This window comes from Phocoena phocoena, chromosome 3 (genome assembly GCF_963924675.1).
Source record: "Phocoena phocoena chromosome 3, mPhoPho1.1, whole genome shotgun sequence".
Taxonomy (NCBI): domain Eukaryota; kingdom Metazoa; phylum Chordata; class Mammalia; order Artiodactyla; family Phocoenidae; genus Phocoena; species Phocoena phocoena.
In genome coordinates this window covers 118,316,786-118,341,184 of record NC_089221.1, presented here as the reverse complement: position 1 = coordinate 118,341,184, position 24,399 = coordinate 118,316,786, and the positions used below count along the sequence as shown (strand labels likewise).

The following is a 24,399-nucleotide window of genomic DNA, read 5'->3' as shown; positions in this document are numbered from 1 at the left end:
GATATATTTCATTGTAGATAGTCCATGGTATAAACAGGGACAGCATACAGAGGTGACCACCACAGCCCCGAGAGGTTTCAGAGCTTTTGAAAAACAACACTCCTGTAGGATTTCAAAAGGGAACCTTCCCTGTAGATGATACAGCACAGGCCATTTCTCCTTGAATCTCATAATGTTACCCTCTATAGCATCATCTTATTCTCAGGCCTATTCTATTTCTCTACAGAGCTGTGCTTTAACACCACATAATTAAGACAAATCCTCATTTCTCAACAATTTTATGGTCAAGGTTTCACATATCTGAAAAGAAAATGGAAAGTAAAACAACTCTCTAGTCCTATTTTTCTAGAGAGGAAACATAGCAGATTATAATCCAATCACAGGTAATACACACACACACACACACACACACACACACACACACATACTCAGTTTACCAGATAACCCTTGTCATTGTTAATAACTCGAGAAAGCCAACTACATGATACTGGGAGGGGGCCGGGGGGAATGTGAAAAATGCATGACTTTGTGGAAGACCCCTTGACTACTATCTCACCTCATTTTGAGAAACAGCTTCGTTTTTTAGAATAATCAGGTTCCCAGCACTCTGCCCACTTTGGCCTGTGAGGTGCCTGCTGTCACCTGCTGCTGCTTGGGCTCCCCCAGGTCCCAGTCCTGTCTGCGCCCCTGTGTTGTAAAACATGAAAGTGTCACTCCCTGAGCCTGCTGTCAGACAGGCCTTGTAGCAGTAGGTCTTGGTGAGGGAGCCGTTCCCTCGCACTTCAATGAAGTGAGGCTGCACTTTGAGGCCGTGTGGTATCCTGGCATCAATATTGTTGTTGGCCTGTTTGTAGAGTTCTGCAGGGCACCTCTCCCTCACTCCACAGAAGCCTCCACAGCACGCAGTGCCATAAGCAGTGTAGCGGTAGCACTTGATGATGCTCAAAACAATGATTGTCAAAAGAAATATAAAAGACACTGTGCTTAATGCTATTATTAGATAAAGTGTAATTTCAGAGTATGTCCGAGGACTTCTCACATGTCTCTGAGTGTCAGGGAGGATTTTGGAAACCCTATCCACTACAGCTACTGTAATGGCCACAGAGGCTGACAGCGATGGCTCTCCATTGTCTCGGACCACCACGGTCAGGTTGAAAGTGGTTCCACTCTCATCTCCCATCTTCCTGGTAGTCCTAATTTCTCCCGTATGTAGCTCTACTTTAAAGAGGTCCAGGTCAGAAATCTGGGCCAGATGGTAAAAGAGCCAAGCATTCTGCCCAGAGTCTGAGTCCATGGCTATGACTTTAGTGACCAGGTAGCCAGCAGGGGCAGTTCGAGGCACCATTTCAATGGCTGCTGACGAATTGGTTGAGGTAGGGTATAGGATGTGAGGGGCATGGTCGTTCACGTCCACTACATACACGTTGGTGGTCACAGTGCTGCTCAGTGGTGGGCTCCCCTTGTCCCGGGCCTCCACAGTCACAAAGAACTCCCGAAATTTCTCATAATCAAAGGAGTTGACAGCATAAAGGCTGCCACTGGCACTGTTAATGGAGACATAGGAGGTGACTGGCAGCCCTTGAATCTCCCTCTCCATGAGGGAGTAGGTCACCTCCGAATTCTCCTTTTCATCTGGGTCTGTGGCTTGCACAGTGCAGAGCAACACCCCTGGCAAATTGTTTTCCTCGATGTAAATGGAGTAGGAGTCCTTCAGGAAGCTGGGTGGATTGTCATTGATGTCAGAGATCTCAACCTGCAGTGTCCGCTGGGATGTGAGCTGTGGTACTCCCCCATCAGTGGCTGTCACTGTGATGTTGTAGGCAGCCACTTGCTCCCTGTCCAGGGGGCCACTCACCACCAGTGTGTAGGAGTTTCCAAAGCCATTCAGTCGGAAAGGCAGTGTGGCCTCCAGGCCCAGGCTCACTTTCCGGTTGGGACCTGAATCTTGGTCATTGACACTGAGAAGGGCCACAACGGTGTTGGGCGCAGCATCTTCAGGCACTGGGCTGTACAGGTCCGTGAGCACCACCTCTGGTGCGTTATCATTCACATCCACGATGTCCACCAGCACCTTGCAGTGACCCACCATGGGCACTGGACCCCGGTCTGTTGCCTGCACATAGATCTGGTAGGAAGAGGCCTCCTCATAATCCAGCTCTCCACTTACCCGCACTTCCCCCGTGCTGGCATCGATGCTGAAGAGCTGCCTCTCCCGGTCCGACGTGTAGCTGCTCAAGGAGTACGTGAGTTCGCCATTGGAGCCCTCATCCGGGTCTGAGGCATTCAGCTTCACCACCAATGTGCCTGGGGGAGCGTCCTCCCGAAGCTGGACGCGGTAGGTGGACTGGTCGAAGGCGGGAGAATTGTCGTTAGTGTCCAGGACAAGCACAGAGATCTGCGCGGTGCCTGAGCGGGCTGGGCTGCCCCCGTCCACAGCTGTGAGAACCAGGTGGTGCAAGACTGCCTGCTCGCGGTCTAGGCCCTTACGCAGCACCAGCTCCAGCACCTTACTGTTCTCCTGCAGGGGTTTCAGGTCCAGCTCGAAGTGCTCGCTGGGGCTGAGCTCGTAGGTCTGCACCGAGTTGGTGCCCACGTCGGGGTCCTGCGCGCTCTCTATGTGAAAGCGCGCTCCAGGTGCCACCGATTCGCTTACCTGAAGCTGGTAGTCGGGCCGCGGGAAGCGCGGCGAGTTGTCGTTTATGTCCAGTACCTCCACCTCCACGGCACTCACCGCCACGGGGCTGTGCGCCAGCACTTCCAGGCTGAGCAGGCAGCGAGGCCGCTGCTCACACAGCGCCTCCCGGTCAATGCGCTCGTTGACGAAGAGAGCTCCACTGGTCAGGTCCAGCTCCAGGTAGCGCGGGCTGGGCGCACCCAGGTGGTTGATACGCAGGCAGCCCGGCCCCAAGCGCCGCAGCTCCAGCCCCAGTGCGCGAGCCACGTTGCCCACAAGCGCGCCAGGTGTCTGCTCCTCCGGCACCGAGTATCGCAGCTGGGAGGCCGCTGGGCCCGGCAGCAGCAGTAGCAGCAGGGAAAGCAGCAGCAGCCAGAACATGGGCGTCCGGAGCCGGGGATGCTCTGTCGCCCCAGGTATGGTGCCTGCCAGCTCCATAGCCGCCGGCCGCGGCGGAGGCAGCCGGGCAGGGCCGGAGGCAGCAGCTTCCCCAGCCGTGCTCCACGCCGGGGCCGCGCCTCCGCCTCCGCCTCCGCTCGTGCCGCCTGCGCCCGCTCCCCCACGCCTCACGAGCTAGCAAACGCCGGGGCCGTTCCCCTCGTGGGCCCTCCGGAGGGCTCCTGGCCCCGCCGCCCGCTCTGATTCCCCATATCCCAGCTCCTCCGCTCGCCTCGGAGTCGCTCAGCCCGGCTTCGTTTCCTGCCGCCGCCGCCGCCGCCGCCGCCGGTCCAGGAGGAGGGAAGAGGAAGCAGAAGAGGAGGGGGAGGAATGCTCAGCAAGTCCCGCTCCGATTCCGCACCGAGGTGGCGGACGGCGACCCGGACTGTCCAGTCGCTCCAGCCACTCCAGCCCCAGCTCCTTCGCCCCGGACCGGCCGGATCCCAGCAGACCCCGGGAACACGGCCACTCCCTTTTTCCCTGCCCCCACTGTCCTGTTCAGCCAGTCTCCACAGTCCCTCGGCTGCTGAACTGGTCTTGTAAGGAGATTATTCTAGGAAAAGCAGTTAAGTCTCTAGGACTCGGGCTTTCAGCTCCCAGAAAAAGATTTCCAAGCGCAAGTCAAGAAAATACACCGAGGGCCTTGGCTAAGTGCAGATATCTGGGCGGCGGCTCCACGTTCAAAGAAACAAACGCAAGTGAGGCGCTCTGGGGTTACTGATGATGGGGATTATTTCCCTGACACCAACATTTTCCCTGAATACTCCTAAATACTGCAGAAACTTCTAGGGCGGAGGGAGCGGGGGGTGGCAAGTGCTGTCATCTTTCGCGGAGCAAGCCTAAAATTAGCATCCTGCGATCCAACACTCAATTCTGCTCCTAGCCAAGTGGCTTTTACTTCCAGTGTGTGCCTTGGCAAATAACCAATATTTCAGGTTTTAATATTCTTTCTTTAAAAAATTGGTTCCATGAAGCTGCAGGCTAAGCTCTTATTTAACCCCTTTTGATCATAGTGGGGAGAATCTGGTAAAATTTTAAAGAGATTCTTCCCTCAAGCTTTTCCTCATTTTACTTCAAATTTTTTTTCATTTATCACCCAAGACATTTTCTTCCTTTCAAGAGTGATTTAATTTTTTTTTCTTTAACGGATGACAATGTCTTCAAGAGCCTGCAAAACCATTACATCAAGAGAGTTACTCTTGATTCCCCAAGCCTGGCTGGAATTTGGACTCCATTAATGCCTTGCAGTGAAAAGTCTGCTGTTACTAAACAAAATGTGGAAGGCTGGGGTTTGTCTCACAATAGCCAGCAATTTCAAGGGCTGCAGCTCATCTTACATAAATATAAGTTTCCTTTACCCTTCCGGGTCTCTGTTCCCCTAAGACTCCCCCCTTGTATTGCTGCAGAGGCAACAAAAGGATAACCAATTGTCAGTGAACAAGAAGGCAGAAGGATCAGAGGAAGCCTTTCTGTTCTGTGTCGTTGCCTCTGTTTCTCTGTTTTGAACATCCACTGTTCCCAGGCCCTTCTATCTATTCCACAAGAGTTTAAAATTCATTGTGCCACTTGTACAAAAGCACTCACTAAAGTGTTCTTTCTCCTTCTTTCTCTCAGCATCCTCTCACCCCTAGATCTTCTGCTGTCATTTTCTAGCTATGAACTGGAACAAAACTAGAAGGAGACCTGACATTTGGCACGCTTCCCTCCTTCAGGGCATAGTTGAAGGGGCCAAGGCACCCAGGTTTCAAAGGCCTGGACTAGCACATCTCTTCCTCCCACCTACCAAGTACAGCAGCTGACAACTCCACAACCTAACCCATTTTATTCCAGAGAAGCTCCCAGCTTCCTCCTATCCCTGCTGCTTCTTATTTGTCCTCTTTGTTCCCTCAGGAGTGCAAAGTGGGAAGCAATTTCCATCACATTCTATTCCTGTTTCTGTTCTTAAGCCTCTGGCTTCTCCCCCTCTGTCTGCTTCTTCCCAAAATGTCCCTACAGTAACTCTGTCTCTGCTGTGGTAATTTGATCTCAGAAAGCCTTTAACTCTCAAGTGCATGAAATGTAGGCCTGGCCTATGTCTTCACCCATTACTTATTTCTGAAAATAAATGGGTTATAGGTGGAATCAAGTTATAAGTTGTCAGGAAGAATGACCTTTTCTTCCCTCATCTCCTCCCAGGGTTTCACAGTCGCTGCCACCTCTGCCCACAGCTCTGAAACCTGGTCACTAGGCATTGACCATGCGTGGACCTGTGCCCCTGAAAAGATCACAGGCACTTAAAGAAGAGATTAAAATGACAGAGGCTTGGTAATGTTTTTAATGGAAGCCCCCAAGTGTCAAATCTCAGGAGAAAAATCAGGGTTCCTCTATTAGCAATCTTGTCATCTTCCAGCAAGGACATCTGCCAGGTTGTCCATTTTGATGTGTTGGGATCATAAGCTTCAACTGGTACTTACTCCCTCAATGGCTGAGAAGACAAACATAGCACCAACACAAATCAGCCACCTCTTCAAAGACGTACTAAAGAGATGGCAAACTCTGTATTTGGCACTACAATGATTTAGTTGCTCATACTATTGTACATGTCTCATGCCAACCTTACTAGTTGGTGGAATAGGATTGCTTAGATTGCTGGCAAGTGCCCTGTCTACGAATATTAATACTAATGCCTCAACCACACCACTATGCATTCCTTCCTTTCCTTGGACCTTCAAGAACCCCCTATTGAAAAGCAGAATAGCGCAGATTTTGAAGTCAGTCACACCGCTGCCAATGACTAACCGTGTGGACTTGGTCATGTTACTTAACCTAAGCTTCAGTTTACTCATTTTAATTGGGGAAGACAATTTTAAGTAAACTCATAGAATCATTACGATTACATGAGATGACGTATATAAAACAATCTGAGAGAGATTAAGAGGTATAAACTTCCACTTACAAAATAAATAAGTCACAGGTATGAAATGTACACTATGGGGAATACAGTCAATAATAATGTGATATCTTTGTATGGTGACAAACGCTAACTAGACTTATCACGGTGATCATTTTGTAACACATAGAAATATTGAATCACTATGTTGTGTACCAGAAATTAACATAGTGCTGTTGGTCAATTATACTTCACAAACAAACACACAGAAAAAGAAATCACACAACACTGTAAATCAACCATACTCCAATAAAATTTTTTAAAAAAGAAATAAGATCTGTGGTTAAGAGGTGGGGGGGGTAGGAGAGGGGAGTTTAGATGAAGGTAGTCAAAAGGTACAAACTGCAAGTTATAAGATAAATAAGTACTAGGGATATAATATACAACATGATAAATATAATTAACACTGCTGTATGCTATACATGAAAGCTGTTAAGAGAATAAATCCTAAGAGTTCTCATCACGAGGAAAAAATTTTTCTTTTATTTTCTATCTATATGAGATAATGGATGTTCATTAAACTTATTGTGGTAATCGTTTCATGATGTATGTAACTTAAATCATCATGCTGTACACCTTAAAATTATACAATGCTGTATGTCAATAATATCTCAATAAAACTGGAAAGAAGAAAAACCAATCTGCATAGTAATTGACAAGTATGTTATTATTATCATTATTATTGTTATTATTAAAATGCAACAATTTATTATCATCAGATAACCTTAGTTGACAGTCTATATATAGCACGGCCCTTTAAGGTATCAAACAGAGATAAGCAGCTGTAACTATGCCAGACAGAAAGTCAGTGATGATGGAGAAGATGAGTGTGCACCAAAGTTAAGCTTACCCAATTATTTCTAGAGCTTAGCCTATATTTTGAAAACAAAAACCAGTCCCTTTCTATATCAGCAAAGAAAAGGGACTTCCTTCATGAGAATTCCTTCAAGGGATTTGTTCCCTCACAAGAGATTCACCTTTTTAGGATATGTGAAAATACTTTAGCAACAGAGTACAGAAGCGTTCCCCAAAATGCTGTAATCTCTAGCTCCCAGTATAGAGCTTGGCACAGAGGTACTTAATTAATGTTTCTTGAACAGAACTAAATTTACAACTTTACCTGTGCAATTCTCTCAAATAGAAACAGCTTCATCTTTTCTCTCCCCCTTTTAAATGTTCTCTATATTTCAATGTCCATCTTAAATCCTACCTAATCCATGAAACATTGCCTACTCTAAACATACTGTCTTTTTTTTCTCTTTCATAGTCTACATCTCTCTCAATGCTGACATTCAGAATTCTGAATGTGTCATTCTTTAATTCATCCAAATGCTTTAATATTATTTCCTTACCTTAATTATACACAACCTACAAGCAGAAGCCGTGTTGTTTATGTCTGTGTATTTCTTCACAGTGTAGGAAAACTTACAGACTCTCAATAAATAAGTGATGGCTGTTTCATTTTCTTCAGATCCTTTTTTAGCAGATTCAAGAAGTGCTGCTACTTCTCCCTTTTTTCCCCAGGTCTAATGGTGAGAAGGCTCAAGAGCCTACAATGATTTTACTTCCTTTAAATTTTAAAATTCAAAATATTTCAAACGTGGAGAACTGAATCCTACTAATGAAGTTGCTGGACGCTAAGAAAGGCTCTGCTCAGAAGTATTATCACTCTTTCTACTTTATATTATAATTAAAAATTGTAAAATAAAGGTATTCCTTGCTCATAACTAACATGGAAAGTGACATGATACGAGAAGTGCCACAAAAAGACATGATTTTGTTTACCCCCATGTTAGACGAGAACTTTGAAATAGTATCCCTTAATTGTATTTGTAAAATGCATCTATCACAAGGTCATTGGACACAGGAGCAAAACCAATCAGAACACAACCCAATTAAGCCTCTAAGAAAAATACTGGTATGGGACTTCCCTGGTGGTCCAGTGGTTAAGACTCCCAATGCAGGGGGCCCGGGTTCTATCCCTGGTCAAGGAACTAGATCCCCCATGCCACAACTAAAGATCCCGCGTGCCACAACTAAAAAATGAGAAAAGATCCCACATGCGGCAACGAAGATCCCGCATGCCAACTAAGACCTGGAGCAGTCAAATAAATAAATAAATATTAAAAAAAAAAAAAGAAGAAAGACAAATACTGGTACTCAGTGAACTCTCCTAATTCACATAAATTTTCCTTTCTCTATTATTAGTGCCATTACAAATCATTTTACTTTGGGGGACCCAAACAATCTGGAGTCTTTTGGCCACAGGGCAAGGGGACATGCTCATTAGTTGGATCAGGCTTTGGGCTGACCATTATGGGAGTACCTGCCAAATAGGGAAGGTTCTAATTTTCAATTTTAAGTTGTATATTTATGTTGTTCCACAAACTGAGCACATGATATATAATTTAAAAACAGAGACAAATGAACATCCCAATGTTTAGTGTGGTCCAAAATAGTTTTAAAATTCCATCTTGTTATAAACGAACTGCACTTCTGATCTTTATGCATCTTCAGAAGGAAAATGTTTACCAACATGATTACAGCATTTGTCACAGGTACAGCATCCAGTGGTTGGAGAGATAAAAAAGATTTTTCAAATAACATTATGGCTGAATTTTTTCCACAGTCCCTTCCCTCCAGAGGGAATGCATTAACTCTTAGGGAAAGATCCTCCAAGTTTTTATTGATAGGTCTGAGAAATTAATATACTGTTGATTTTTGACTGAGGCATCTGAAAATTGCTTAGAATAAGCAAAGGAACTCAAACTATCTTTGGACAAGTACCAGTAAAAACAGAGAATACATTAAAGTCTTGGGGCAGATTGTGTAATATAAGAGATAAAATCAAACTATTCAATTATTTGAGGGCTTTGCTTCTCTATCAGTATTTTCAATTGAGATGGCCTACCAAGAATCACAGAATATTAAAGGTTGAGAGAGATTTAGAAAGTATCTCACCCAAATTCTTTATTTTTCATTGAACAAAATGTTTCAGTAGAACTTGAACCTCAAGGTCAGTGAGGAGATAGGAAGCATAAAAGTGCTATAAGTAAGCCAAGTGACAAATAGTCTTCCAGAGTACTAAAAGAACTTACGGATGTGACTATTTTTCCTATTTTTTTGGAATTTTTCCAAATTTCCTATTTTTAAAAAAGTGCCATTGAGTTTGATATAAATTCCTTCAAAACTCTATTGTTACTAAAGTAACTGTATATGAGCACTTAAAGGCATTCAATACTAGGGACTACTTTGGCTTAACTGAAAACTGGTAACATCAAACCTACCACATAGACTTAAAAAAAATTTCACATGGGCATTTTAGATTTTCAGTTGCCAGACTCATTGATAAGGGAAATGCTACAGGCATAGTCTATTTGGAATTCGTGGAGACATTAAACAAATTCCCCCCAATATATCCTTACAGACAAAAGGAAGAAAGAAAGGCTGCAAGACAGTATGATTAGATGATTTCATAATTGTTTGGATAACAGTGAGACAAAAAGTTTATTAATGGAATGCTTCAGCCTGGAAGGAAAATTCCTGTAGGTGACTGCCGAGATTCACCATTGGTCTTATCCCTTATTCAATATTTTATCAATGACTCAAAGTGAGGAAGCATCAAGTGTCCAGGCCAATCCAGCAACAAGCTGAGCTCTCTAGAATGAGAATATCAACTGCCTAGGGTAAAACATGATTCTAATTCAATAACATTAGTACCAGTATTCTATCTGAGACTCAATACATGCCAGAAATTGGTAAGTTTGTATTTAATTTCTGGCTTCCAGTATTGCCATTAAAACCTGTTCCAAGCTTCCATTCATCACTCAAGGCCTTTTATTTTAATAGAAAAACTTGTTTGGGCTCTGCTTCTCCTCTGCAGTTCTTGGGATTTTAGCCATAGAATAAAATAAGATGGTAATTTGGCACTAAAAAATATCCTTGTTCCCAAGTGGGTTTTAGCCACAGCCTTCATCGATCTGTATACTGCTTTTTTCTATTTCAAAAAATGTAGATATTGTTGAGGTACCTCAAATTGGAACTGTTTTCCAGGATATGACCTAAGCTCAGTCTAAAGGAAGGCCACGGCATCTCCTTTCTATACCCATTGTGTCTGTTGCTTGGAGAAAACAAACTTATACCGCCACCTAAAAAGGGTGAATTCTCAAAAGTATCTGTTCATATATTCAGAGTATCAAGTAATTGTTGGCTTTTGGGGTCCTCCTTGCCATGCTGATGTCTTAGCACTACTGTTTACATATTATGTCTATACATATTAACTCATTTAATGCTCACAAGAGCACAATCCCCAGTCAGGTTGGTACTGATGAAGAAACTGGATCCCAAAAAGGTGAAGGAATTAACAGAATCTTCAGGAAGCTCTTGTCCATGCCCTTGTTTCTTGAGATAGTAACACTACATCTGACCACTACACATGCACTTCTAATTAAGAATCATGTTACTGGCCTCCAGCAATTAATTTCCAAGTATTTTATATGAGATCCTATCCAATTGTTTTGGGGTTTTTTTGCGGTACGTAGGCGTCTCACTGTTGTGGCCTCTCCCGTTGCGGAGCACAGGCTCCGGACACGCAGGCTCAGCAGCCATGGCTCACGGACCCAGCCGCTCCGCGGCATGTGGGATCTTCCCGGACCGGGGCACGAACCCGTGTCCCCTGCATCGGCAGGCGGACTCTCAACCACTGTGCCACCAGGGAAGCCCTTCAATTGTTTTTATAACTACAATTTTTTTGTCTTTTAGAGACTTCAATTGGAATATATATATACATATACATACATACATATATATGTATTTGGACTATATATATTTTTTAAATGGCTGGCCTTAGCAAAAGTGTTATACTAAATAGATTTGTATTTCATATCCCAGCCTCTTCCTTCAGTACTATCTTCCCACCTATGATATTCTGCCTAAGTAATGGGGTTTTACAAATGAATTGGCTTGTGGGATCTTAGTTCTCCCACCAGGGATTGAACCCGGGTCCCCTGCATTGGATGCAGAGGGTCCTACCCACTGGACTGCCAGGGAATTCCCAGACTTTTCTAATATAAATCTCATTAGTGTATTCCTTGTGATGGATTTTGTTACATAAATCCTTTAGCAGTTATGTGTACATTATAAGGTGGGTAAAACATAAATTCTCTAAATTAGCCAAGTTAAGATGTACTATGTATTCTGTGATATTAAAAGATCCTTTAAGGCATTTTGATGAGAAATTAATGTTACCTAAAACCTTTATCAAAGTTAGAAACCTTTTATTAAAATTAGAAAAGACTTATAGATTCTTCAATTTTGTGGTATCCTCAGAACTTTTTACACATATCTTTTAGGTAGTAAGATCTAGGATTAAATTTCTCTAGCAATAATAGACGCAACTCCACTTCAAGGTTTTTAATCCCATTGTATGCTTAGGTCATGCACCTACTTAGGGTCCTCTTACAATAATCCTGCTTGATGTAAAACCAGACTCCAAGATTCAAGATCTGGCTCTACTGTTTATTATGTGTCATTGGGAAAGTTTTTTTTTTTTCCTCTAAATCTCAGCTTAGTAAAATAAAGAAAAATAGTACTTACTACCAACAGTTCCTGCTAGACATTTATTCAGATAAAGCATGTAAATTTTTCATTGTATAAATTCTCAATGATTATTAGCCAGAAAAAGGAGGGGTGCAGCATGGGGACAGAAGTCTCATAAAATTATCCAAATAACCTGAGGAGAAAGGAGGGATGAGTCAAAAGACAGCAAAAGCCCAAGTTTCTGCATTCCTTTTTTGCGTACTCTACTTGACTGACAGAATTGAGAAGAAAAATCTAGTTCTATTTATAGTAATGGTTCTATTTATACAGCATCTCTGAACTAAGGGTCTCAAAGATCATTTAACTTATACATCTACAACTTGAAGTTGCCTGATGCCAACTTCAGCTTTTCAGTCCTGAATAGGAAAATATATATATGTGTGTGTGTATATGTGCATGTGTGTATACACACACACACACACACACACACACACACACACACATATATACACAAAACTCCCCAATCAATCAACACTTTAACGTGAGACTTTATCTAAATCTATTGGAGAATTTTCCAATAAACTCAGTGAACCAAAGACAGTGGGGTGGTAACTTTAATGAAGATATAAAACTGAAGCACAGAATGGTTTGATAATTTACTAAAAATACAGAGTTGATTTCAAGCAGAACTGGGGAAAAAAATCTCACTTCCTCTCTTTCCAACTCAATGTTACATCTATTACAACAGAGTTGTCACCCTAAGATATTCAATATCCTTTATAATTAAAATTTCATCATAGCCTCTCATGATTGGTTTTCTGCTGTACTCTCAAACTAGACTAGTATACCTCTGATCCAATTATCATAAGCTCATTTAAACTGTATATGAAAGATTTATTAGTTCATAAATCAATGAATACATAGGATATATTGGACAGATATGCCTCCTACGATATGTAGATTTAGTGTTCCTTAAGCTAGCAGGAGTTGAAGAATAAATAGGATTTTCAAGTTACAAAAAGTCATTCTTTCCAAGTGTCAACAATGATGTGTTAAGAAAGTAGCAGCAACCCTAAAAATGTCAGACTGTGAGTTTCCTGAGTACAAGGATGAATATTGCATCCTTGGATGAAAAAGTTAGCTATAATTCTGAGAACTAGGCAATTTTAGTTTGGGGGTAGGCACAGAAAATTAAATTATCATGGATTATTCCCTATTCTTATTCTCTCCCCAACATATTTTGAAAAAAATCATGGAGGGATTCAATGGTGTTACAATAGATAACCAAATTAAATTATCAAATTTAATTCTCATTAAAGAATTTGTATATGCATCAAGGTTACTGAGTCAACATTAAAAGTGAATGGAGGGACTTCCCTGATGGCACAGTGGTTAAGAATCCGCCTGCCAATGCAGGGGACACAGGTTCAAGCCCTGGTCCGGGAAGATCCCACATGCTGCAGATCAACTAAGCCTGAGCACCACAACTACTGAACCGATGCTCTAGAGCCCACGTGCCACAACTACTGAGCCTGTGAGCCACAACTACTGAGCCCATGAGCCACAACTACTGAAGCCTCCAGGCTTGGAGCCCATGCTCCACAACAAGAGAAGCCCACAATGAGAAGCCCCCAGACCTCAACAAAGAGTAGCTCCCGCTGACTGCAACTAGAGAAAGCCCACGTGCAGCAACGAAGACCCAATGCAGACAAAAATAAATAAATAAATAAGTGAATGGAGGTTTATTTTCCCTTGATGACAATGATAGAGACGCTATTCAACAATAAATTCCTAAAAAATTCCTAGAGCTCTGAAAAAACAACATCTACAAATTCACTTAGGTGGTTGTGTAAATTTATGTGTACAACTTTGAGAGGAAAAACGTTATTTGATATCTCAGTAGGACATAGACATATTTGCATACTTGGTTAAAGTGAGCTGTAAAAAAATTAACTTTAATGCCTTTATGTGATTTCCATTAGTTATCTTAAAATAGAATGCATCTTGGAACTCTTTCAAATTGCATATTAAGAAATTCACAGAATGATAGTGACTTCAATATATACTTTCTTGAGAATTTTGTTTCTGCTTTCTTTATATCTTCACACTTTCGAGTCCAAGACTGAGGTTCTAAGCTTAGGGAACTTAAAAAAGTTAATAAATTAAAAAAAAAAAAGTGAATGGAGGGACTTCCCTGGTGGTGCAGTGGTTAAGAATTCGCCTGCCAACGCAGGGGACACAGGCTCTATCCCTGGTCTGGGAAGCTCCCACGTGCCGCAGAGCAACTAAGCCTGTGCACCACAACTGCTGAGCCTGTGCTCTAGAGGCCACAAGCCACAACTATTGAGTCTGTGTGCCACAACTACTGAAGCCCACGTGCCCTACAGCCCACATGCCACAACTACTGAGACCACACACCACAACTACTGAAGCCCGCATACTCTAGGGCCTGCGTGCCACAACTACTGAAGCCTGTGCACCTAGAGCCCATGCTCCACAAGAGAAGCCACCGCAATGAGAAGCCCGTACTCGCCACAACTAGAGAAAGCTTGCGCACAGTGACAAAGACCCAATGAAGCCAAAAAAAAAAAAAGAAATGATGAAAACTTTAAAAACATGTATGCATGGGGACTTCCCTGGTGGCCCAGTGGTTAAGAGTCCACCTTCCAATGCAGGGGATGTGGGTTTGATCCCTGGTTGGGGAACTAAGATCCCACTTGCTGAGGGGCAACTAAGCCTGCACGCCGCAACTACTGACCTGCATGCTCTGGAGCCCACGTGCCACAACTAGAGAGCCTGCGTGCCACAACTACTGAGCTCGTGTGCTCTGGAGCCCACACACTCTGGAGCCTGTGCACCACAACGAAAGATCCCACATGCCGCAATGAAGATCCTGCATGCCGCAGCTAACCCGCCGCAGCCAAATAAGTTAAGTAAATAAATAAGTAAATAAATAAATAAATATATGCATGGAACATGTTTTTTTAAAAGAGCTGTAAACACATATAATTGTGACTCTACTTAGGTTTTGGGATTACAGATGATTTCTTTTCCTAAAACATCTACAATGATCATGTGGATTTTTAATGAAATTTTTAACGGAAAAATTATTTTAAAATCTATTTTCAACTTTACTGGCTACCTATTTCCTCATGATAAAATCTAAAATTCTAAGCATTGCATTGAAGGATCTTATCTGATTCTAACTTACCTTTCTAGCCTCAACTTCTTCCTTGCTTACACATGTACAGTATACTCTGGCCAAAACAAACTATTTTCAGCTTCTCTTATGCTTTCTCATTCCTCCAGGCCTTTATGGTTTTTGCTCTGCCTGAAATATTCATTCTCCACTCTACCTCCTTGCTTCCTAAATGATCCATTAATCTTCTGCTATAGAGATATCTTATATGGGAAGATTTCCCTGCCTATCCCCACCCTCCATCAAACACCATACTGAGTTAGTTGCTTTTCCTCTGGGCTTCCTACGTAGCACGTATTTGTTTCACTGTAGCTCTAATTTGTTTGTATTATATTTGACAGTTTACCTGTTTGTTGTTGAGATATCTTTCACTGTTATGGATTACATCTTATCTGTCTCCACATTTTGAGTGTCTCATGCTCAAAAAAGCATGTCAAATGGAGTGACTAGAATAAAGAAATATAGAAATTGTTGTATGTCAAGTAAAGCCACAAATACCACCTCTAATAAAGTTTGATTATCTGAATGTTTTTGTGTTTTCTTTTTTTACTGAAATATAGTTGACTTACAATGTCATGTTAGTGTCAGGTATACAGAACAGTGATTCAGTTATATACATACACACACACATATATACGTATATATGTATACATAGATGTGTATATATATGTATTTTTTCAGATTCTTTTACCTCATAGGTTATTGTCTGAATGTTTTAAGTGAAAGCATGTGCTCTCTTGGTTCAGTTACTAAGTATTTCATAGTAGAATTAATATATGAATTACTTTCTTTCCAAAATTAATAATAAAATATTTAAATCCCCCTATGAAGCATTTCAATACTACTTAGATGCTAGTCTGCTGGTGATAAAACTGTATAATAGGGAATCTCAGCTAATGGCAGCCTAAATTATTTAGAGCAGCCATCTTACTAAAAGCAAGTAAATATTCTGGATAAAATATTAAAACAATTATCTTAAAAGCACTAAAAACCAGATAAGTTAATGAGGAACTGCTAAGACAAATTCTGGAGGAAACTTAAATCCAAAGAGGTGAGCAGAATTTTGAACTTGCTTTTCGTTCTGAAAGCATCTGCCAACACAAACTTGGACATAAATTCAGATAATTTGTGGGATGAGGAAGACAGAAATTAAGGACCAAAATGTACATAAACTAAGGATTCTTATAGGCTCTCCAAACTACAGTAATCTGGAACCCCAAGGACTATATTCTCCAGGTAACGGTGTAACAAACCTATCCACTCTCCAGCCCAGAGAACTGCTGGGGAGTTTGACTTGGAGCCAACCAAAACAGAAGGAAAACAGGAAAGGAAAAAAAATCTTATAAAGTTGTGGTTGGATACTGGATATCCCACAGATTTTCAGCTGGGTATACATAGAGTCTAAGTCTCCAAAGACCCTCAAGTCTTGAACTTAGATTAAAGCAGTTTACAACTAGTAGTTTTCAGACACTGGCAGGTGTAAATAAAAATCTATCCTGAAGGCACTTTCATTCAAGATCTCAGGATATCCCGACAAATATTATTTTCAGGGTAACGACCATCACAAGTCAGGGGAAATCTGGCACACATGGAAATATGGAGCTGTGATCAAAAACCAGCTGAAGGGCTTCCCTGGTGGCATAGTGGTAGAGGGTCCGCCTGCCGATGCAGGAGACATGGGTTCATGCCCCGGTCCGGGAGGATCCCACATGCCGCAGAGCGGCTGGGCCCGTGAGCCGTGGCCGCTGAACCTGCGTGTCCGGAGCCTGTGCTCCGCAAGGAGAGAGGCCACAACAGTGAGAGGCCTGCTTACCACAAAAAAAAAAAAAAAAAAAAAAAAGCTGAAGCAGCACACAGCAGAAACATACTTTCAGACTGCAGACTCTAGAAATATCAAAGATTTAATATATTTAAAGAGATAAAAAGCAAGCTTGAAAATATTTTCATAGAAGAAAAAATAAATTTAAAATGTCCCAGCAGATTTGAACAATAATAAATAGAATTTTTAAATGAATAATATAATAACTGAAAAAAAAACCTCAAGGGAAACTTCTAATAGCATATTAGACACAAAATGAAGACAAAATTAGTAAAACTGAAAGAAAACTAGTAAGAAATAACTCATAAAACAGCACAATGAGGGGTTTCCCTGGTGGCGCAGTGGTTGAGAGTCCACCTGCCGATGCAGGGGACGCGGGTTCGTGCCCCGGTCCAGGAGGATCCCACATGCCACAGAGTGGCTAGGCCCATGAGCCATGGCTGCTGAGCCTGCGCATCCAGAGCCTGTGCTCCGCAACAGGAGAGGCCACAACAGTGAGAGGCCTGCGTACCGCAAAAAAAAAAAAAAAAGAAGAAGAAAGAAAGCTGGAGTAGCAATACTTATATCAGACAAAATACACTTTAACACAAAGAGTATAATAAGACACAAAGAAGGAACTTACATTATAATAAAGGGATCAATCCAACAAGAAGATGTAACAACTGTAAATATATTGCGTTGGCCAAAAAGGTCGTTCAGGATTTTCTGTAAGATCTTATGGAAAAACCCGAACGACCTTTTTGACCAACCCAATATATGCACCCAACATAGGAGCACCTAAATACATAAAGCAAATATTAACAAATGTAATGAAAGAAATTAACAGTAACGCAATAATAGAAAAGGACTTTAACATGCCTCTTACATTAGTGAATAGATCACCCAGACAGAAAATCAATAAGGAAATGCTGGCCTTAAATGACACATTAGGCCAGATGAACTTAATAGATATATAGTCCATTCCATGCAAAAGCAGCAGAAAACACATTCTTTTCAAGTACACATGGAGCATTCTCCAGGATAGATCACTTGCTAGGCCATAAAACAAGTCCCAGTAAATTTTAGAAGAATGAAATCACATCAAGCATCTTTTCCAGCCACAACACTACAAGACTAGAAATCAACTATAAGGAAAAAACTGTAAAAAATAAAAAACCCCAAGAACACAAACACGTGGAGGCTAAACAATATGCTAAACAACCAATGGGTCACTGAAGAAGTCAAAGAGAAAATCGAAAAATACCTGGAGATAAATGAAAACAGAAACACAACGATCCCAAATCTATGGGACACAGCAAAAGCAGTTCTAAAAGGGAAGATTACAGCAATACAAGCCTACCTTAGGAAATAAGAAAAATCTTAAACAATCTAACTTTACACCTAAAGGAACTAGAAAAAGAATAACAAACAAAACCGAAAGTTAGCAGAAGGAAAGAAATCATAAAGACCAGAGAAGAAATTTATGAAATAGAGACTAAAAAAAAAAAAATAGAAAAGATCAATGAAACTAAAAGCTGGTTCTTTGAAAAGATAAACAAAATTGATAAACCTTTAGCCAACTCATGAAGAAAAAAAGAGGACCCAAATAAATAAAATCAGAAATGAAAAGAAGTGACAACTGACACCACAGAAATACAAATATCATAAGAGATTACTGTGAACAATTATATGCAAATAAAATGGACAACCTAGAAGAAATGAATAAAGCAAAAGTAAACAAATGGGACCACATCAAACTAAAACAGTTTTGCACAGCAAAGGAATCTATCAACAAAATGAAAACGCCACCTACTGATTGGGACAAGATATTTGCAAATGATATATCCAATAAGCTGTTAATATACAAAATATACAAAGAACTCATATAACTCAACGTCTAAAAAACAAACAACCTGGGCTTCCCTGGTGGTGCAGTGGTTGAGAGTCCGCCTGCTGATGCACGGGACACAGGTTCGTGCCCCAGTCCGGGAAGATCCCACATACCGTGGAGCGGCTGGGCCCATAAGCCACGGCCACTGAGCCTGTGCGTCCGGAGCCTGTGCTCCACAACAGGAGAGGCCACAACAGTGAGAGGCCCGCATACCGCAAAACAAACAAACAAACAAACAAAAAACAACCTGATTAAAAAATGGTCAGAGGATCTGAATAGACATTTTTCCAAAGAAGACATACAGATAGCCAACAGTTACACGCAAAGATGCTCAACGTCACTAATCATCAGGGAAATGCAAATCAAAACCACATTGAGACATCACCTCACACCTGTCAGAATGGCTATTATCAAAAAGACAACAAATAAGAAAGAAGTGTTGGCGACAATGTGGAGAAAAGGGAACGCTCATGCACTGTTTAAAGGAATGTAAATCAGTGCAGCCACTACGGAAAACAGTATGATGTTTCCATAAAAGATTAAAAATAGAACTACCATACAATCCAGCAATTCCACTTCTGGGTATTTTTCCAAAGAAAATGAAAACACTAGTTTGAAAACATATACGAACCCCTATGTTCACTGCAGCATTAATCACTATTAATAGCCAAGATACAGAAGCAACCTAAGTGCCCAGCAACAGCACCCAGTTGAGATGAATACTACTCAGCCATAGAAAAGAATGAAATCTTGCCATTTGTGACAACCTGGATGGACTTGAGGTTATTATGCTAAGTGAAATAAGTCAGACAACCACAAATACTGTAAGATTCCACTTATATGTGGAATCTAAAAACAAAACAAATGAATAAACAAAACAGAAACAGAGTCATAGATACAGAGAACAAACAGGTGGTTGCCAGAAGGGAAGGGGTTGGGGGATGAGTGAACTAGGTAAGGGAAATTAAGAGGTGCAAACTTCCAGTTACAGAATAAACGAGTCACAGGTATAAAATGTACAGTGTGGAAAATACAGTCAATAATAATGTAATATCTTTGTATGGTGACAAATGGTAACTAGACTTATTATGGTGATCACTTCATAATGTACAGAAATATCAAGTATCTATGCTGTGCAACAGAACTAACATAGTGCTGTAGGTCAATTATACTTCAAAAACAAACAAACTGGGCTTCCCTGATGGCACAGTGGTTGAGAGTCCGCCTGCCGATGCAGAGGACACGGGTTTGTGCCCCAGTCCGGGAAGATCCCACATGCCACGGAGCAGCTGGGCCTGTGAGCCGTGGCCACTGAGCCTGTGCCTCCAGAGCCTGTGCTCCGCAACAGGAGAGGCCACAACAGTGAGAGCCCTGCATACCACAAAAACAAACAAACAAACAAACTCATAGAAAAAGAGATCAGATTTGTGGTTACCAAAGGAGGGGGTGGGGGAGAGGGAGAATTGGATAAAGGTGGTTCCAAAATATTTAATTTTAAAAAGCAAGTGCTGAGGAACCAAGATGGTGGTGTAGAAGGACGTGCTCTCACTCCCTCTTATGAGAACACCAGAATCACAACTAGCTGCTGGACAATCATCCATAGGAAGACACTGGAACTCACCAAAAAAGATACCCCACATCCAAAGACAAAGGAGAAGCCACAGTGAGAAGGTAGGAGGGGCACAATCACAGTAAAATCAAATCCCATAACTGCTGGGTAGGTGACTCACAGACTGCAGAACACTTATACCACAGAAGTCCACCCACTGGAGTGAAGGTTCTGAGCCCCATGTCAGGCTTCCCAACCTGGGGGTCTGGCAACGAGAGGAGGAATTCCTAGAAAATCAGACTTTGAAGGCTAGTGGGATTTGATTGCAGGACTTCGACAGGACTGGGGGAAACATAGACTCCACTCTTGGAGGGCACACACAAAGTAGTGTGCGCATAGGGACCCAGGAGAAAGAGCAGTGACCCCAGGGGAGACTGAACCAGACCTGCCTGCTAGTGTTAGAGGGTCTCCTGCAGAGGCAGGGGGTGGCTGTGGCTCACTGTGGGGACAAGGACACTGGCAGCAGAAGTTCTGGGAAGTACTCCTTGGCGTGAGCCCTCCCAGAGTCTGTCATTAGCCCCACCAAAGAGCCCAGGTAGGCTGCAGTGTTGGGTTGCCTCAGGCCAAACAACCAACAGGGAGGGAACCCAGCCCCACCCATCAGCAGTCAAGAGGATTAAAGTTTTACTGAGCTCTGCCCACCAGAGCAACAGTCAGCTCTACCCACCACCAGTCCCTCCCATCAGGAAACTTGCACAAGCCTCTTAGATAGCCTCATCCACCAGAGGGCAGACAGCAGAAGCAAGAATTACAGTCCTGCAGCCTGTGGAACAAAAGCCACATTCACAGAAAGATAGACAAGATGAAAAGGCAGAGGGCTATGTACCAAATGAAGGAACAAGATAAAATCCCAGAAAAACAACTAAATGAAGTGGAGATAGGCAACCTTCCAGAAAAAGAATTCAGAATAATGATAGTGAAGATGATCCAGGACCTCAGAAAAAGAATGGAGGCAAAGACCGAGAAGATGCAAGAAATGTTTAACAAAGACCTACAAGAATTAAAGAACAAGCAAACAGAGATGAACAAAACAATAACTGAAATGAAAACTACACTAGAAGGAATCAATAGCAGAATAACTGAGGCAGAAGAACGGATAAGTGACCTGGAAGACAGAATGGGAGAATTCACTGCTGAGGAAGGGAATAAAGAAAAAAGAAGGAAAAGAAATGAAGACAGCCTAAGAGACCTCTGGGACAACATTAAACGCAACAACATTTGCATTATAGGGGTCCCAGAAGGAGAAGAGAGAGAGAGAGAACCAGATAAAATATTTGAAGAGATTACAGTCGAAAACTTCCATTACACGGGAAAGGAAATAGCCACCCAAGTCCAGGAAGCTCAGCGAGTCCCATACAGGCTAAACCCAAGAAGAAACACACCAAGACACATAGTAATTAAATTGGCAAAAATTAAAGACAAAGAAAACTTACTGAAACCAGCAAGGGAAAAACGACAAATAACATACAAGGGAACTCCCAAAAGGTTAACAGCTGATTTCTAAACAGAAACTCTACAAGTCAGAAGGGAGTGGCATGATATACTTAAAGTGATGTAGGGGAAGAACCTACAACCAAGATTACCCTACCCCGCAAGGATCTCATTCAGATTCGATGGAGAACTCGAAAGCTTTACAGACAAGCAAAAGCTAAGAGAATTCAGCACCACCAAACCAGCTCTACAAAAAATGCTAAAGGAACTTCTTTAAGTGGGAAACACAAGAGAAGAAAAGGACCTACAAAAACAAACCCATAACAATTAAGAAAATGGTCATAGGAACATACATATTGATAATTACCTTAAACGTGAATGGATTAAATGCTCCAACCAAAAGACACAGGCTTACTAAATGGATACAAAGACAAAACCCATATATATGCTATCTACAAGAGACCCACTTCAGACCTAGGGACATATACAGACTGAAAGTGAGGGGATGGAAAAAGATATTCCATGCAAATGGCAATCAAAAGAAAGCTGGAGTAGCAATACTCATATCAGATAAAATAGACTTTAAAATAAAGAATGTTACAAGAGACAAGGAAGGACACTACATAATGATCAAGGGATCAATCCAAGAAGAAGATATAACAATTGTAAATATATATGCACCCAACATAGGAGCACCTCAATACATAAGGCAACTGCTATAAAAGAGGAAATCGACAGTAACACAATAATAGTGGGGGACTTTAACACCTCACTTACACCAAAGGACAGATCATCCAAACAGAAAATAAATAAGGAAATAGAAGCTTTAAATGACACAATAGACCAGATAGATTTAATTGATATTTATAGGACATTCCATCCAAAAACAGCAGATTACACTTTCTTCTCAAGTGCGTACGGAACATTCTCCAGGATAGATCACACCTTGGGTCACAAATCAAGCCTCAGTAAATTTAAGAAAATTGAAATCATATCAAGTATCTTTTCTGACCACAACACTATGAGATTAGAAATCAATTACAGGGCAAAAAAACGTAAAAAACACAAACACATGGAGGCTAAACAATACGTCACTAAATAACCAAGAGATCACTGAAGAAATCAAAGAGGAAATCGAAAAATACCTAGAGACAAATGACAATGAAAAAACGACGATCCAAAACCTATGGGATACAGCAAAAGCAATTTAAGAGGGTAGTTTATAGCTATACAAGCCTACCTCAATAAAAAAGAAAAATCTCAAATAAACAATCTAACGTTACACCTAAAGGAACTAGAGAAAGAAGAACAAACAAAACCCAAAGTTAGCAGAAGGAAAGAAATCATAAAGATCAGAGCAGAAATAAATGAAATAGAAACAAAGAAAACAATAGCAAAGATCAATAAAACTAAAAGCTGGTTCTTTGAGAAGATAAACAAAATTGATAATCCATTAGCCAGACTCATCAAGAAAAAGAGGGAGAGGACTCAAATCAATAAAATTAGAAACGAAAAAGGAGAAGTTACAACAGACACTGCAGAAATACAAAGCATCCTAAGAGACTACTACAAGCAGCTCTATGCCAATAAAATGGACAACCTGGAAGAAATGGACAAATTTTTAGAAAGGTATAACCTTCCAAGACTGAACCAGGAAGAAATAGAAAATATGAACAGACCAATCACAAGTAATGAAATTGAAGCTGTGGTTAAAAATCTTCCAACAAAAAAAAGTCCCAGGACCAGATGGCTTCACAGGTGAATTCTATCAAACATTTAGAGAAGAGCTAACACCTATCCTTCTCAAACTCTTCCAAAGAATTGCAGAGGAAGGAACACTCCCAAACTCATTCTATGAGGCCACCATCACCCTGATAGCAAAACCAGACAAAGATACTACAAAAAAAGAAAATTACATACCAATATCACTGATGAATATAGGTGCAAAAATCCTCAACAAAATACTAGCAAACAGAATCCAAAACACATTAAAAGGAGCATACACCATGATCAAGTGGGATTTATCCCAGGGATGCAAGGATTCTTCATAATATGCAAATCAATCAATGTGATACACCATATTAACAAATTGAAGAAGAAAAACCATATGATCATCTCAATAGATGCAGAAAAAGCTTCTGACAAAATTCAACACCCATTTATGATAAAAACTCTCCAGAAAGTGGGCAAAGAGGGATACTACCTCAACATAATAAAGGCCATATACGACAAACCCACAGCAAACATCATTCTCAATGGTGAAAAACTGAAAACATTTCCTCTAAGATCAGGAACAAAACAAGGATGTCCACTCTCACCACTATTATTCAACATAGTTTTGGACGTCCTAGCCATGGCAATCAGAGAAGAAATACAAATACAAGGAATACAAATTGGAAAAGAAGAAGTAAATCTGTCACTGTTTGCAGATGACATGATACTATACATAGAGAATCCTAAAGATGCCACCAGAAAACTACTAGAGCTAATCAATGAATTTGGTAAAGTTGCAGGATGCAAAATTAATGCACAGAAATCTCTTGCATTCCTATACACTAATGATGAAAAATCTGAAAGGGAAATTAAGGAAACACTCCCATTTACCATTCCAACAAAATGAATAAAATACCTAGGAATAAACCTACCTAGGGAGACAAAAGACCTGTATGCAGAAAACTATAAGACACTGATGAAAGAAATTAAAGATGATACAAACAGATGGAGAGATATACCATGTTCTTGGGTTGGAAGAATCAATATTGTGAAAATGACTATACTACCCAAAGCAATCTACAGATTCAATGCAATCCCTATAAAATTACCAATGGTTTTTTTTTTTTTTTTTTTTTGCAGTACGCGGGCCTCTCACTGTTGTGGCCTCTCCCGTTGCAG

At 41.3% G+C, this 24,399-nt stretch overlaps 1 protein-coding gene across 3 annotated transcripts in view; it reads right to left on the bottom strand.

Moving 5' to 3' along the window:
• The window catches only part of LOC136120649 (protocadherin alpha-C2), a 108,189-nt gene that overhangs the window by 43,895 nt on the left and 39,895 nt on the right, over nucleotides 1-24,399 (bottom strand). The window contains exon 2 of one of the 3 annotated variants that reach the window (XM_065874171.1): nucleotides 23,282-23,301. The exons of 1 other annotated variant lie outside the window; for it this stretch is intronic. In XM_065874171.1, the coding sequence (XP_065730243.1) occupies nucleotides 23,282-23,301 (20 nt within the window). Of the gene's footprint in view, nucleotides 1-556; nucleotides 3,139-23,281; nucleotides 23,302-24,399 lie in introns of those variants that run through there. One more of the 3 variants, XM_065874168.1, reaches the window with a different exon arrangement.